Raw genomic sequence first — 15,443 nt, forward strand, 5'->3', positions numbered from 1 at the left:
TTTCATCTCTAAAGCTGCATTTTACAGGTTGTAAAAAAAATAATTAAAAAGAATCTTAAAATTATATTAATTCTCCGCAAAAATGACTTTTGGAGTACTTTGTAAAATAACAAGTGCGTTACTGGGTCTTATGAAGGTTACAGAGGCGGCGGGAGTGCAGCCTCCACCGGTGATCCGCGGAGGAAGGGGCGGAGGGATCCACACGGAGCAGCGGCGCAGCCCGTCCTGATGACGCAGTTGGTTGCTAGGTGTGAAAGAAGTGATGCTTTGTCTGTAAGGTGTGCTTCAGTTTACAAGTCGACCACAACAAAGCAGCATCTCATCTTCTCGTCCTGCGCTGTCCTGGGTGTTCCGAGCTAAAATATGGCTCTTTAGATTTTGCGAGGTGAAGGACCCGAAGAGAAGCCGTGCTTTGCCTTAGCAACGCACCCTCAAGTGCTCTACTGTTTTCTGCAAGAATGGAGTAAGTCTGAACAGTTTCTGATCGTGCTTAGTGTTGTTTTGTTAAAACTTTGAGGTTTAGATGGGAATTTTCTTGCTTTACTTACTTTTTTATTATTTTGAATATAGTTTTTTTTAAAGTGTCCTCCTGTAGGGATGTTTGTAAAGATTTAGTCTTTGTAAACAACTAATGATGTCAGGTTAATTAAATCAATTTACCAGCACAACGTCCAATTTATTAGCAAAAAACTAATTCTAAACCCCATATTTTGCATTTAGAATTCTAATTTACAGGAGGTTGTTCATACTTTGATAAACAAAACTCTAAGGGTCTCTTGGAAACAATCAGGACATTCTCCTTGTTTTAGTAACAGCTGAAGTGATCAATAGGTCATTCATTTGAACAAAAAATGGTCGGAGGCAGCTGATCTGGATTAATGGGATTTAACCATCTCTCACTTGAGAGTGAGTGTTACTGTGGAGCTTTTTGTCAACAGTTGGGCCCCTGACAGCTCACTTTGGGTCCCAGGTGCTTTGAAGATGTCAACCTTGTTCTGCTTTGAGGCAGTTCAAGTCCCACAGGACACTTTCCCCACCTTTGTTACTGATTGCATCAAATCTGAGGATTGTGTTGAGGAAAAGTTGATCTTGCTGAGTCTATTCACTGTTTTTTTACAGTAGTTCCGCACAAAAGATTTGCATGTTTCAAAAGACACACGTGGGATCCATGTTTTCCAGGCTATCTCTAATAAATAACATTTAACGATGTGGAAATAACTTGCTGTTAGACGCTGTTGCGGTATGCTTGTTTGTCCATCAGTTGATTAAAAAAAAAAAAAAGAGCCGGGTCTTAAAATGTCCTGCTAGCCTCTGATCCCTCTTTCTTCTTGCCCTCTAGGTTTCATTATGCTCACCCTGCCCTGCTCTCTGTGGCCCATCTGTCAGACCCTGCTCGCCCTCAGCATATGCTTGGACTTGGACTGAATCAAAGCAGCAAAAGACAAAATGATGGCAACATCAGCTCATGTTTGGAGGAGTCTTCGTGTCTGCCCGGCAGACCCCCACGCTCTCTCTCACCCACAGGCTAACCTCAGCCAATCACAGGGGTGCAGGGGGGAGGTGTCAGAGGAGAGTCAGCACTTAATTGGTGAGTTGCAGCAAGTACGTTTTTTTATATTTTCTCCATTTCAGGTGGGTTCAGCACTGCACCACATTCGTCCTTCTCGAACAGTAAGTATAAAACTAGCTATGTCTTTAACTTGAATGTAGCGCAACTTAAATGAAAAACGTGTCACGTCTACCATTGCCGATTGGGTAATGCTTTTACGAAACTGCAGCCTGCACTGCAGAAGAAGGATATCGTCGCGTTTGCATGAACATTTTTATTTAGCTGTAACATTTTCCTCCTTAGGTGATGGTCTCACTGACTGGATGACGGAAGAAGTGGATTTTTCCTCGTACCTCCCAAACCCTCCTTCCCCTCCCTCCTCCACCAATGCCTCCCTTCCCCCGTCACCCCTTCAGAGCGATATTCAGGTGCCCTCTGACTTGGAGGTCATGACCTCTCTGCTGCAAGAGGAACTTGCCCAACTAGAGGACTACTTCCTGTCTGAACCACTGCCAGAGAAAGGACCAAGGCTGGGAAAATGCGACAGGGGGCAACTACCGGCGGCGCCTCAGCCGTTCTGTCAGCTGCCACACTCGTCCTACGGTACATCCAACCAATCGGAGTCCAATCCGCTTCTCGTTACCCTAACAACTGGAGAACTGGACCTGCTGAGCATCTGTGGTGGGCCCATTGGCCGATCCAAAATTCCAAGACACACCCCATACAGCTGTAGTCGCCCCAGTGGATGCGGTAGAAAAAGAGTCCTTGATAGTGTGAGATTAAGTGATGGTTATGACAGCAGCTTTTTGAGCTCCAAAGTTAGTAACTCAGGTAACTCAACCGTTGCCCTTACAGGTAACTACAGTTGTGTGGAGGATGACTCCCTGGCAGGGAAAAGCTACTGTCTGGGTAGTGCAGTCGATGTTCGACGATGTTTGCCCAAAGAAGAGAAAAACTATTGCTTTAGTCAAGACATGATAGGTGGTGCAAAGGTTGTTGGTGGTGGATTTGGCTTTGGTGGATCGCTAGACACGGCACTCAGAAAAGAGGATGTCTTGATGTACGGCATGAGGGATGTCAGTGGGAGCGCTGGCAACAGCGAGGTGCTAGGCAGCATCAAGACTAGTGTGGAGGTCACGAAAGCTACTGTTTCATGGAAGAGCGACAGCAGCCATAGTACTTACATTCCACCAACACCACAGTCTGAGGCCTACCATAGCTTTTTAGGAAACATCAACGAACAGGTGAAAAGCGAAGGTCTACATATAGTTCAACCTGATTTGCACGAAAATTACCTTGAGGATCAGGCTGCAGATTGTTTTTTAATGACTAGGGAGGGTATGAACCTGGAATCCTCGGGGCACAGACAAGCCTGCAGACTGAAAGAAGACCACTGTGCTGTGAAATACGAAGTAGAGATCATTCCACACGAAGGCGGAGAGCGCAAGCAAAAGAAAAGAGATCAAAACAAAACTGCTGCCCACAGGTGAGCTTTCTCTTTTTTTACTATCTCAGATTTGGTGTTGAGATGATTCCAAAAGTGTTCACCTACACTTTGCTTCATACAGGTATCGCCAGCGAAAAAGGGCGGAGCTAGATTCTTTGGAGGAACAACTGCATTGCCTTGAGGGGCGGAACCGAGAGCTTCGGGACAAAGCGGAGTCGGTGGAACGGGAGATCCAGTACGTCAAAGACCTGCTGATTGAAGTTTACAAGGCCCGTAGTCAAAGGCTCAAGCAGGACACAACGGTGTGACAGCACATTCCTGCAAGTACACTCAATAGCAGCATCTCCACAAAAAATGCGACACTTTTTTTGGCTTTCAAAGTTTTCTATCATTTATTTTAGAATTACAGGAAATGCATGCTTCAATTATGATTATTTAAGTTTTTTTTATTTATTTTTTTTTTTTTATATGATGCTTCCATGGCTTTTTTTTTTTACACTCGCATCGCTTGAGCCTTCACTGTTGCGTTGCAGTGCTTTAAATGACAATCACTTTGAAAAACAATTTCCTCCTTGTCAATCAAAATGTTGAAATATTTTAACACCTGAAGAAGCGATGGGATTCATTAAGCAGGTTAAATATATATTTTAATAGCCTTACATTGAAACTGATGTCAGCGTCACAGCTTTTCTACTTATTTATTTTCAAATTAAAAATATAGAAGTTTTCAGTTGTTTGACTCACTGAATGTGTTTCTCATTTTTTTGTGGGTTTATACTTGAATGTTAAAACCATGTTTTAATGCTGAATTATTTTGAAGATACTTTTTATTGTCCTTAATAAGAAATTGCAGTTCATGTCAATATTTCAATAAAAAAAGAAATATTTGAAATAAACAATTCAGAGAGAAAATCAAACTTAAGAAACTCGATTTTGACTGATATTTACTTTTCGATCAAAATATTTATTTGAAGGGTATTTTTTTTAAATATTCTGCGGCTCGTTAAACAAAAATATTCTGATTCTAAATTTGTATTAAAGATGTTTCACATGAATTTAATAACTAAAAACCTTTTGGAAAGTCACTGGAAATGTTTGAGTGATGTAATTTTACATTCCTTTGTTATAAAGTGAGATTTTTCTGTGAAGGTATTGTTTTTTTTCTTTAAAAATGTACATGTTTACCCAATCTGTTCTGCAGCTCAGGATACAGTTCATCATTTTATGTTTTAACATCAGCAGATAATCTGGATTAGGGAAAACATGTTTTTTTTCTTCATTGTTTGACCATTCTTTTAACAGAAAAAAGGTTCTTCAATGTTAGTGAATGTTTGTGGTGTGTTTAGCAGCTGCCCTCTGCATGCCTTTGTATTAATGTTCCTTCTCTTTTTCTCTGCAACTAGAACATTCAGAAATAAGTGGGATCGTTTCTCTAAACTGCTTCAGGCAATAAGTTTTATAAGCCCCTGGCTGATCTGCACTCTTTCTTAGCCACTTTCTTATGTTTAGGGAGTGGTGTGTGTTTATCTGTTATCATAAAAAAATGAACTGAAAACAAATCCCATCATGCTATTTGTTTTTCAGCTTTTACTTAAATTCAGAATAATTCTCTTTGTTTCTGGTCTAAGAAAATAGCAGCCGCTGTCATTGGAAGTTGTTTCCTATGCAGATTTATTTCAGGACAATCTTGAATGAAAAGGCTGACTTTTGTTCATGTACTGTTATTGTTCAGCTTTGTCTAAAAAGTTCCAAGCAGGAAATTTGAGAGCCCCTGCGATGTACTATCAACTGATGATGTTTATACCAAAAAACCTTTTTTTAATTTCCAGATGTACGCATATTGTTTTGTGTGATGTAAAACATTTCTCTTTAAAAAAACAACAACAGTAAAGTCTTTTCATTTACTGGCCTCGTTTGTTTTCTTTTTGTTTTTCCCTCTCTTATAAAATCCTGGAACCAACAGAAAATGTTTTTTACCTGCTAGTTTTACTCTGGGGTTTCTTTCAAACCAAGTTGCTCGAGAAATTCATCAATAATGCACAAACATACCTGCAAGCTGTTTGAGACTCTGGCAAGTCCCACTAAACAGCAGGAAAATACACTTTTTACTTTTTTTTAGACATAGAAACTCACTGGTCTTTTTTTTAAATTTGTTTAATTATGCTTAATGTGACACAAGTTAAATATTAAGTAATATTGTCAAATTTTATTTATCTTAATTTTTTTGCCTATAAGTTAAAAACTATAGCTGTTCTTTCTTAAGTCCAGTTTAGTTTAATAAGAGGATAAACACTTATTCCAGCTTTAAAACCCATTGAGGACATTAAAAAAAATGTGATCAACACCTAAACACTTTCCATTTGTTAATATCTTACTAACTTATGCAGCTTGTAAATTACGTTGAAAACACAAGAATTCTTTATTATTTAAATTAAATTAAAATATTCAATTTAATTGGAAGTACAGTTAAAACATTTTGCCTTGTAAAATAAAATAAAAAACAAGAAAACAAAACGGATACACTGAGATTAAGCAGATAAAACTTGAATTTATCGTGAAACCAAAACTTAATAGGATGAACAATCTTGTATGAATTCTTTATCACACGGAAGCAGAAGATGTAAATCGAATCACCGTTTTTGGAGAGCTGGTGCTACGCCTGCTTTGCAGTCAGAGTGAAGAGAGGCGTCGCGTGAAGCCTGGAAAAGTTTCTTACTCGCATCGAGGGACGCCAGGACCTTTGAAAGACACGTAAAGTACGGTGACGTTTAGAGGGCTGTATAAAAATGAGTGATTAGTCTACATTTAAGGAAGGAGTTCTGCTTTTGCAGGTTAGAGACACTGTAAGAATACAAGATAAGATTTACACAGGTTACTTGAGCATTTATGTAAGCTGTTCATTTTGTTACCTGCTGAATGGTGTCCTGCTGCCTGTACAAGCTCAGGGTAGAAATGGCGGCTTGTTTCACTGCATAATGGGAATCTGTACACGCGGCTCTCAGGAGTAAAGCAGGAACGTCCTCCTCCACCAGCAAGGATACTGCCCATTCAGTTTTAACCAGGTTTCCCAGAGTCACACAACAGTGACGGCGCGTTACGGCATCAGAGTCGCTGAGCAGACCAGCCAGCAAGGCCACTGACCTCTTTGCTTCCTCTGTCCACCTCCTCTCCACGTCTTCACTCCTCTCATCAGTCATCATTGCATCACCCCCCAATGCATCATAACACAGATTACTTTGCTCCTTATTTATGCCCCTCCCTTTGGTGTCAATTGCAATAGATTTGCAGGTTTTCAACGCTGTTCTTTCTGCGATGTAACCCAGCCAGTTCCCAACTGCCCTGCAAGCCATTCGCCTGACGGGCATGTAGGAATCACGGAGACCGTCTATCATGACTTTGAAAACATCGGGTGGTGGCATATCTGTAACAGGTGCGATGAATGGATCTAAATGTCCTAGAAATCTGCATGTGGCAACCCTGATTTGATCATACGGGTGAGTCAACCCCTGCTGCAGCACAGAGACTTCCACATGTAGCTGAGGGCCAGAAAGTCGAGGGGAAAAACGGGCGATTTGCGATAAAACCGTGAGGAGCTCCACGGCAGAATCCCACAGTTCATCCAGCTGCAGAAACTCAGAGAGGAGAGAGGTGGGAGTTCTGGTTAGAGTAGTCTGTAGTCTGCAGGAAGTGGACTGGATCTCCTGGGGGGGTGAAAAAAGGCCAGAAGCTGAGTCTCTGAGGTGAGGAAGGAAGCGCTCGGGATCACAAATGAGCAAACGGCCCAGCAGGGACAGCGGCAGCTCCAGGAATGTTAGCGGAAGAGTTTTAACCACCTGCAAAAGTAGAAAAAAAAAGACAGAATTTACCAAGACAACTTGTCACAAAACAAATCAACCCAACAAACACTAAAGTGTTCCCAAAGCAGTAAAGAGACACGATGATATATGCATGTCAGACATGGCAGTGGGCAGGATTTATGCTCTATTGCATCAGAGACTGAGGTGTTGATAGGAGCTAGAGAAAGCTCAAACCTGCAGAAGGCTTGAATGGATCCCACAGCTGTCATACACCTGCAGAACTGAGGACATGGTGAGCGGGGGGAGGTCCAGGGCAAATGGAAAACACAGTAAATGGCAGCTAAGTGTGGTTAGGCTGTTGCAGCTGAGCTCCTCCTCAGTTCTCCCAGGGGGGTCTTTGGTAAACAGATCTAAACTGTATGATAAAAAAAAAAAAAAAACGGTGTTGCAGGAAGATTTTTGGATAAAGCGATACAATATGGTAATTGAAACATCTGGTGGCTAACCTGTCAGGACCCAGCAGACGGCCAAGCGTGTGTACGCATTTTGATTCGTTCTGGATAAACAGAGGAACGCAGCAGTATGGATCCAAGGTGAAGAGACACAGAGCAAGAGACAAAAAGTAATGAAACCCTGAAAGGACAAAAAAGCTTAACATGTATGGTAGACAAAGAAAAAAAAGATTCTGAACATGTGTTATTACCATTTGCTGAACAGAAATTGATATTTGCTCTTCCACTTCCTAGAGAGTTTCCAATGGTTTTCCATAGATCCACAAACATGTCGGAACTTAAGAAAAGAGACGTGGAGGCTTTTTCATGCTGTTGAGAAAATAAAGGAGCAAATCAGATATTGACCTGCTAAATAATTCAATGAAGAAGAAGAAATAACAAAAAATAAAAATAATGAATGACTAAATCAATGCAAATCTGTATGTCTTACTTTGAAAAGTGTGTGCAGGAGCAAACAGAGGAGGCCATCACACAGACCCCAACCACAAGGAAGAGAAATGTGGGGCTGAAATGACACAAGGCTAAGCCACTTCACTCTCATTTGGGATAAAATAAACAAAAACAATTAGATAAGTTGGAATGAAAGTGTACCTTAAATGTCTTAGAGAGAAGAGTTCTCAGTGAGGAGGTCAAAGTTTTCACATCAACAGGAACATCAGCACGTTGGGTGAAAAGAGACAAAACAGAAGCAGCCAGAGGCTAAAACAAATTCAAAAGAAAAGACACAAAGTTATTTTTGTGTAGCAAAATGAATGAACACTGTGGACACTTACTGCCAGAGCAAGAAGATCTGAATGACCAAGTATGTTGCAGAAAGTCTTGATGAACTCTTCCAGTCTACACGATGAGAGCAAAAGACAGCGTATTCACATCCATTATTAAATAAATACATAAATAAACAATAATCAAACCTTGATTCTTCTTCCTCAATCCAGTCCCCGTGCTTATCCCAGTAGATCAAAAGGAATGCCATGAATTCTCCAATGATTGGCACACTTGACTGTTGCTGTTCAAAACAAACCTAAAGTGTTTACAATGTTCAAAAACTCCTGTTGGATATAGATGATCATAGAAAGCAATGACCTTGATGAAATCTGAGTTTTCTACACAATTGTTAATCAGGTCAAAGAGGAGGTGTGGTAGTTGAAGTTCACTGCTGATGTGGTAGGACTTCTCCAGGTCAGGCATCTGTATCAGATTACGCAGGACCTTCAGTGCTTGTTGAATCTGTGGCACTTCTTTGACTGCACCAGTTGTTAACTGAAAAGAAGAAAGGATTGGCTGCAAAGTTTTTGAAGCTCAGTAGATATGCTTAGTGTTTTACCTGAGCTTTAAATGCATCGATTTTTGATTTAATTTGAGGTATAATTTCATTGTAGTTTAATGACTCTCTCTGCTGTCTGCTTGGATCTGATCGTTTGATCAGAGTCTCCCAGAAATCCGTACTGTCAACATGCTAAAAGAAATAAAATGGCAGATGTTTTAAAGCATATTTCTAGTTAAAATAAAAAATCCAGAAAACAAACACATTAGCAAAGTGTTAAGTGACAGCTTCTTTTTACTTTCACTCACCAGTCGGTGCAGAGAGCTTTGACGGGTTTCACTGTTTCTTTGCAGCAGACATGGCCCTACCTCCACAGAGGGGAACTCCTGTTCGTAGTCTCTGCTGATCTGACCTCTACAGAAAAAAATTATTCATTTAAACAAATCTGTTTTTTCAAGGAATAATTCCACTCATTTTTTTTTAGCTTCCAGTAACCTCTGTTTAGATTTGGTGCACTGGGGTGAAGCATCTTGAGGTGCAGAGATGTCCTTAGGAAAGGTTGTAGTCGTGTTGGTTTTCCTATTCTCCTCCTTTTTATTCTGATAATGAAAACCAAATAGTTAAGATGCTTACATTCAGAACTTTGTCAAAAGACAAACTTTCAGAGCTAGCTCACTTTTGTGTTGTCATTGCCTGTGGGCTTCCCCTTGATCTCCATCTGCTCCCTGACCCTTCGGACTAATCTGCTCTCTCCAGATCCTGTAGCGGACCTTTCTGCCACTTGCTTCTGTTTCAGAGCGATGACATCTGGGCTGGGACTGACAGTCAAAGGGTTGAACACGTTTGTGTCCGACAGCACTGCTGACAAATCATTACAGCATTACAGTCAGACAGGAGAATCCCAGGCTTTCATGGTAGCTTCCAGCTGCAGTCACCTAAGACTCCATCAGCAACAAAGGGATGATGCAGGAGATCTGGCCATGACAACCTTTTTTCTGGGTTTTTGGTCAGTAAACCTTTCAGAAAGCTCTGAAAGAAAACAGTAGACAACAACACCAGTATTAACACAAAAAACAAATAACCCCAAGTGTGTTGTGTTATGTAGTTACACACCAAAATGTACAGTCTAATCCCACTTTCTGTCACATTTATCACAATTTCTAAAGTACCCAGACTCATTTTTCCTTAAAGGGAAAGTTATGTGGGATATACCACAGACTGAGTGGACCTTCTGTAACACTGATGTCACCATGGGTTGTTATAGGCTAAGTGAAACCAAAATTATAGTTTTCCATCAAGTAAAGATAAAAAAGTAACATCTTCCTGTTCTGTCTTTTCTGTCACAAAAAACATCCAATGAATAGTTTGTTGTTTTTTTGAATAGGAATGTAGATCATTTGTTTATGAACTGTTATTCTTGTTCATTCAAACTGTTTGTCTGGGCTCAAAGACAGTCCATTAAATAAGTTTCAAGGTTTTCACTGACTATTTTTATGGTAAACTAATGAGCAACTAAGAGCCAGAAAAGCAGCAAAGTTTGAACATTAATCAAAAAAATATTCTCACTATTCTATTCGTTTCATCAAACTTCATATCTGAGCCACATAATTAGAGCTGCATTAGATAAGCTAAAGCTTGGTCCAGTACTTGATTAGATGATAAGGACTAAAAGAATATGAAAATCATTTCTTTTAAACTCAAAAGAGCAACAAGTAAAGCATTTTAAGATACTGAGGCAACACTAAGAATGATTCACTATTTTTATGAAGGGTCATGTCAATATTTTGTTTTACATTTAAAACTTTTGACTCGTCTTTGTTGTCAGGTAGATTAAGTAGAATAAATATCAAAGTTTCACTATTTTGTAGTAGAAAAAAATAAAGACACAGAAAAAGAGAAAAAGAGAAATGTTTTGTCTTCATCCAAATGAAATCACAGACCGTGTGCTGAAATTTCTCTATTTTAGTTTTTTTTTTAGCTAGATTTTAAACCTGATTTCATGTCTTCCTCCCTCTTTAAAGACTTGTGGATATTTCAAAAGAGAAACTTTAGTCTTGTTTGGATCTGCTGCTGTGCAGAAAAGAGTTTTTTTTTCCAGTGGTGATCATCACAGCAAGGCTCACAAGTGCCTTCAGAAAAATACAAGAATGAACAGGCTAAGCACATGGTTGGCTCCATTAGAGAGTGTGCATCTCAAAATGTTCACTGATCAATCAAACTTCATTAAAACAAGTTAAGAGCTAAAACCACTTTTTTAAATTAAGGTTTGTTTTTGAAATATCTGCTAGTTTTCTTTAGCTAGAATTCTTGAGCTTTCTTTCTAAATCAAATGTTCAAAAAGCAATCAGACTCCTGGACCTTTTTCAAGGAGATCAAGATGCGAGTTGAAAACATCAGGTTGTTCATTTTCAGCACCTCAATTTTGTTTTTTGGTGTAAAGAGAACTAGAATAGGCCCATCGTTTCAGAGAATGAATAGAAAATATGTCCTATTTTAACACTGTTTATTGGTCCGTAATTAGGGAAATAATCGATACAGTTAATGCATCTCCAATAAGTGGAAATACTTATTTTTATGTGCAATGAAATGATAAAAAGCAATGTCAAATATTTCTTAAAACTTGGTCTTATCTACAAATTTTTAAGAATAGGTGACGATTTAGAGCCAGTTAAAGAGACAAAGCTTCAGCTCTACTCTACCATGCAGTTATCACTCATTGTGTCCGGCCATCTGATTGGGTCCCTCACAATCTGCTGCACCAGGTTGAAGATAGAGTTAGTATAGAAGGGTGGCGCCCCTGTGTGGAGTTCATAGAGAATGCAGCCCAAAGACCACAGATCTGCAGTGTGGTCATACGGCTTCTCCTCCACCAGCTCAGGAGACATGTACAGCGGCGTTCCTTTGATAGATGTCAGGACCAGCGTGGAAACGCTCATGGCTCTGGCAAAACTTCAGGAAAACTTCAAGTTAGGAAAAATGTATTCTAGCAAAGAAGAATATTTTAAATTTAAAAACCACTGGACTCACCCAAAGTCACACAGTTTCACCACTCCACTTTTTCCCAGCAGAATATTTTGGGGTTTCATGTCGCGATGAAGAATACGATGGGAGTGTAAATAATACAGAGCTGAGACCAGCTGGCAAGCGATCTCATGGACCTGGATATGGACAAAGAAATCACATACATGTTTTTGCTGCCACTTGTAGTAAAATCTATGTAGAAACAAACTTCTGCAAAAGTCCATACCAGGCATTCTGGCAAATGTCCATCATCTTCCAACACCTGAAAGAGCTGACCCTCTGCATACTCGGTTACAACCACAACCTGTTCCCAAAACACATTATATTATGATCAAAAGAATAAAAATGGAACAGCAGTAATAATATTTTAATATAAAATCAAGCAATCTCATTGAGACCATCTAGTTGGATTTTTTTTATAAATTTTTAAGGCATTTGGGAGTCATTTCAGTCAGGCCCAGAAGGGTCACAACACAACACATTAACTCACAACACAACACATTAACTTACCTCACAACACAACAATGACTTACCTCACAACACATTAACTCACAACACAACACAATAACTCATAACACAACACAATAACTCACAACGCAACATCCCTTTTATTATTAGTCTGAACTATATTTTATTTTGAAAAATCATCTGATCGGGTGCTAAATCTGTCCAGTAGGGGGGAGTAAAAAAAATCACCGAAACGTGTGTATTCTTGTTTCTCCTGATCTTATAAAAGGAGTACAGTATTGAATATTTCTTCAGCGGACCGGCCTTCTTCCATTCATTTTTTAACCCGCTCTATCCCCGCTCTAACCTGTGTGCGGGTCTTTCATCCTTGTGCTGCTGCGTTTGCGCCAGAGCGCCCCGACTATCGTGTCAACCTATGATGACCGTATTTTGCGCTCTTTGTGTAGGACACTGAGGAGCGCGGGAGAAAACAACTCTCAGCTGCAGAGGATATGAACAGGTGAACAGGTAGAGAGGAAAAGCAGGTAGAGAGCCGGGGGAGGGGCTTTGGCTTCAAACTCTGTCAGATGGAAACACGGGCGTCAGATTTAGACGCAGCTTTCACTTTAGGAGTTGAAGCAGACACACTCTCTGGGATGAATTCAAACATGGAAACATGATTACCATGCAGAACTCTTCAAAATAACAAACCTGATCTCTCCACATTCTTCCTGTCTACCATGCATTGATATACACAGACACCGCTCCATGTAGCGATCAGAAGATTACTTTAGCTGGTAGCTCCTCCCACACGCGGCCGCAGTATGAAGCTTTAAAGAACACAATTTCTAAGAGGCGGGGCGGGGCATTGCACACCTCCAACAACAGGTAGATGACAGAGTCCATTAAGTGTCTCTGCCGTTCACGGAGCTTCAGTACATAGAACTCCAACAGCCACACGGCCTAATGTAGTCTGCTATTATATATTCATGAGGGGAAAAAGACAGCCAAACCGACCCTTAAACCGCCCAAATTATGCACATCCGCCCAAAGTCATTTTTATCCGCAAATTTAGAACCAAAACCGCCCAATCTGGCAACACTGCTGCTAGCTTCTCTTGTAGAAAAAACGTGCTCCCTCCACAGCTCACTGTGACGTTAATATTTGTTAGGTAGTTTGCCGCTCAGCCCAGTGGAAATTTCAGAATAAAAGCACTTCCATTGCAGCTTTACTTCCGTTGTGAGTTGTGTTGTGTGTTGTGAGTTAATGTGTTGTGTTGTGAGTTGTTGTGTTGTGTTGTGAGTTATTGTGTTGTGAGTTATTGTGTTGTGAGTTAATGTGTTGTGTTGTGACCCTTCAGCAGAATTTAGAGTATTGTTATATAATATTTGTGCAAATCTAATTATGACAGTATGAGTCTGCTGTTGTCATAACAACTACAGGTAGACAGAAATAAGTTCTGGCTGGTGTGCCTGCTTAAAAAAAATGACCCCTTGGTTGGCTCTTGCTGTTGGAATGGTGTCTTGAAGAAACACAGAATAGAATAGAATAGAATAGAATAGAATAGAATAGAATAGAATAGAATTTTACTGATCCCCAAACAATGGAAAAAAAGTGATCTAGAGTATAGTACCTTACATAGATTACATTTTTAAAAATGATTTATACAGGTCATGAATGTGGAAAAAAATATCAATATTTAATGGATAAAAAGAAAACAAGAAACACAACCCTTATTAAATACATGATAATTTGTTACAATCAATTAATCAACAATCAATGTAATGACGTCTTTGAATCATCCATATGTGTACCTCAGTGTCGGTTTCAAAACTGTCATAGAGCTGGACAATATTTGGATGTTTTAGATCCCTCATAATTTCGATTTCCCTCTTGAGGCTTCGTAGCTCTCTGTCGGTTCGGCCCACTTTTGGCATGAACTTAAGAGCAACCACCTTATTGACGACAAAACAGGCAGGGATGTCATTTAAAGTAATCAATTAAACAACAATTCAACAAATTGATACAGGTTTACCTGGCCGCTGCCCTTTTTTCTTCCCTTGTAAACTCGCCCGAACGAACCCTCTCCAGCCAGCCCCAAGACGTGATAGGAATTCATTTCAGAGACGCAAGAAGAAGAAAAAACAGAACCGACTTTAACGTTGTCATGGACACATAACTCTCAAAATCAACCAGAAGCCCATTAATCAACACGTAAAAACATTTAGGGGGCTCACGCGTTTTTACTGAATGACTCTAAGTTCGTCGGAGGACAATAGGAGAAAAACAATAGTTTGACTGCGCATTTTTAGGATTACAAACGTTTCGCACTGGCAGGTTAATTTGCCGTCTCACAAAAGTAACAAAACTCCTCACAAACTACAGCTAATTATCGAGTAATTCACAAATTAATTATAGAATCATATCTGATACAAAGCCTTTAGACTTTACATAATTATTTATTTGTTTTTTTAAAGTAATGTCAAAATGAATTAAGGCTTTTGTTTTGACAGCATACAAGCGGGGGGTCCTTAGCCAAGCAACGGCCTTTGCGTCCATAGCAACGAGCTCAAAATTAAAACAAAGCAGACGTGTTTTTTTGTTGTTTAATAAAAAAAACTGTCTTTATGGACACAATTAGCACACTAACTTGTACTTCGTTAGTTTCAACATCTTCCTGATATGGGTTTTGTATAAAGGTGCGATGTTTTTGCTTTGAAAAAAGGATTTACAACGTGAGTAGTTAAGTATGTAGTTATTTAAACGGCCGTTAGATGTCACAAGCGAGTCACATCACTTTGCAAACAGGACTTATCAGCAGGGTTGGAGAGAAAGATGGCTACTCCACATTATTATTTATACTGATAATTATATATTCATTGAAGTAAAATTACTCAAGGGAAAATACGGTAGATGAATTTAAATGATGAAAAGTGAATGATAAAATGATTTTGCATTTTTCAGGGATACTTAATTGGTTATTTAGTATTCAAACTTGAACTATGAAAGGAATACTTACAAAATTAAGTGTATGTTTACATAGCTTTGTACATTTAGGAAACACAATGTTCACTATTCAGTTCTTAAAAAAAGTTCAACAATTTTCTCTTTTATAGAACAAAAATATAACTTAGTATAGGATGACGATTACATGAGGTAAAGAAAACACAATAAAGATACTAAAATACACTACTGTTGTGACATGAAGTAAAACACAATAGTAAAATATTTTGATAGAAAAAAACATGCTGTGTTCCAAATATGTAGGCCTATTTAATAAACTAAAGTATCAAACTAAGTGTATCAATCAGCAGTTTAGTCACATCACAATACAGTAAAAATATCATCATTTAAAAATTAACAGAACATGGAAAATAAAAACAACCTGTAGTTTACAATGTTTCAT

General features: G+C 39.2%; 2 protein-coding genes across 4 annotated transcripts; one reads left to right on the forward strand and one right to left on the reverse strand.

Moving 5' to 3' along the window:
• The first annotated feature begins 54 nt into the window (after positions 1-54).
• LOC101175499 lies at positions 55-3,326 on the forward strand. Of its 2 annotated transcripts, none has more exons than XM_011483557.3 (4): positions 55-463; positions 1,340-1,588; positions 1,853-3,035; positions 3,118-3,326. In XM_011483557.3, the coding sequence occupies exons 2-4, from the start codon at positions 1,447-1,449 to the stop codon at positions 3,302-3,304; spliced, it is 1,512 nt and encodes a 503-aa protein (XP_011481859.2). In that variant the 5' UTR covers positions 55-463; positions 1,340-1,446; the 3' UTR covers positions 3,305-3,326. The 2 variants fall into 2 exon arrangements, with proteins under 2 accessions (XP_011481859.2, XP_023818370.1); XM_023962602.1 differs by having other exon boundaries at positions 56-463; positions 1,340-1,671.
• A 2,065-nt stretch (positions 3,327-5,391) lies between these two features.
• On the reverse strand, positions 5,392-14,388 carry stk36 (serine/threonine kinase 36). 2 transcript variants are annotated; one of them, XM_011483404.3, is made up of 20 exons: positions 14,073-14,388; positions 13,852-13,992; positions 11,817-11,894; positions 11,597-11,727; positions 11,269-11,518; positions 9,505-9,598; positions 9,246-9,427; positions 9,065-9,168; positions 8,878-8,983; positions 8,630-8,761; positions 8,389-8,565; positions 8,217-8,311; positions 8,079-8,142; positions 7,897-8,004; positions 7,736-7,810; positions 7,497-7,614; positions 7,300-7,426; positions 7,028-7,208; positions 5,906-6,829; positions 5,392-5,734 (listed from the first exon to the last, which is right to left on the reverse strand). In XM_011483404.3, exons 1-20 carry the CDS (start codon positions 14,154-14,156, stop codon positions 5,627-5,629), a joined length of 3,279 nt encoding a protein of 1,092 aa, XP_011481706.1. In that variant the 5' UTR covers positions 14,157-14,388; the 3' UTR covers positions 5,392-5,626. The 2 variants fall into 2 exon arrangements, with proteins under 2 accessions (XP_011481706.1, XP_020564581.1); XM_020708922.2 differs by having other exon boundaries at positions 9,246-9,430.
• Between the last annotated feature and the right edge of the window lie 1,055 nt (positions 14,389-15,443).

The sequence above is a fragment of the Oryzias latipes genome, chromosome 14, assembly GCF_002234675.1.
Source record: "Oryzias latipes chromosome 14, ASM223467v1".
Classification (NCBI taxonomy): domain Eukaryota; kingdom Metazoa; phylum Chordata; class Actinopteri; order Beloniformes; family Adrianichthyidae; genus Oryzias; species Oryzias latipes.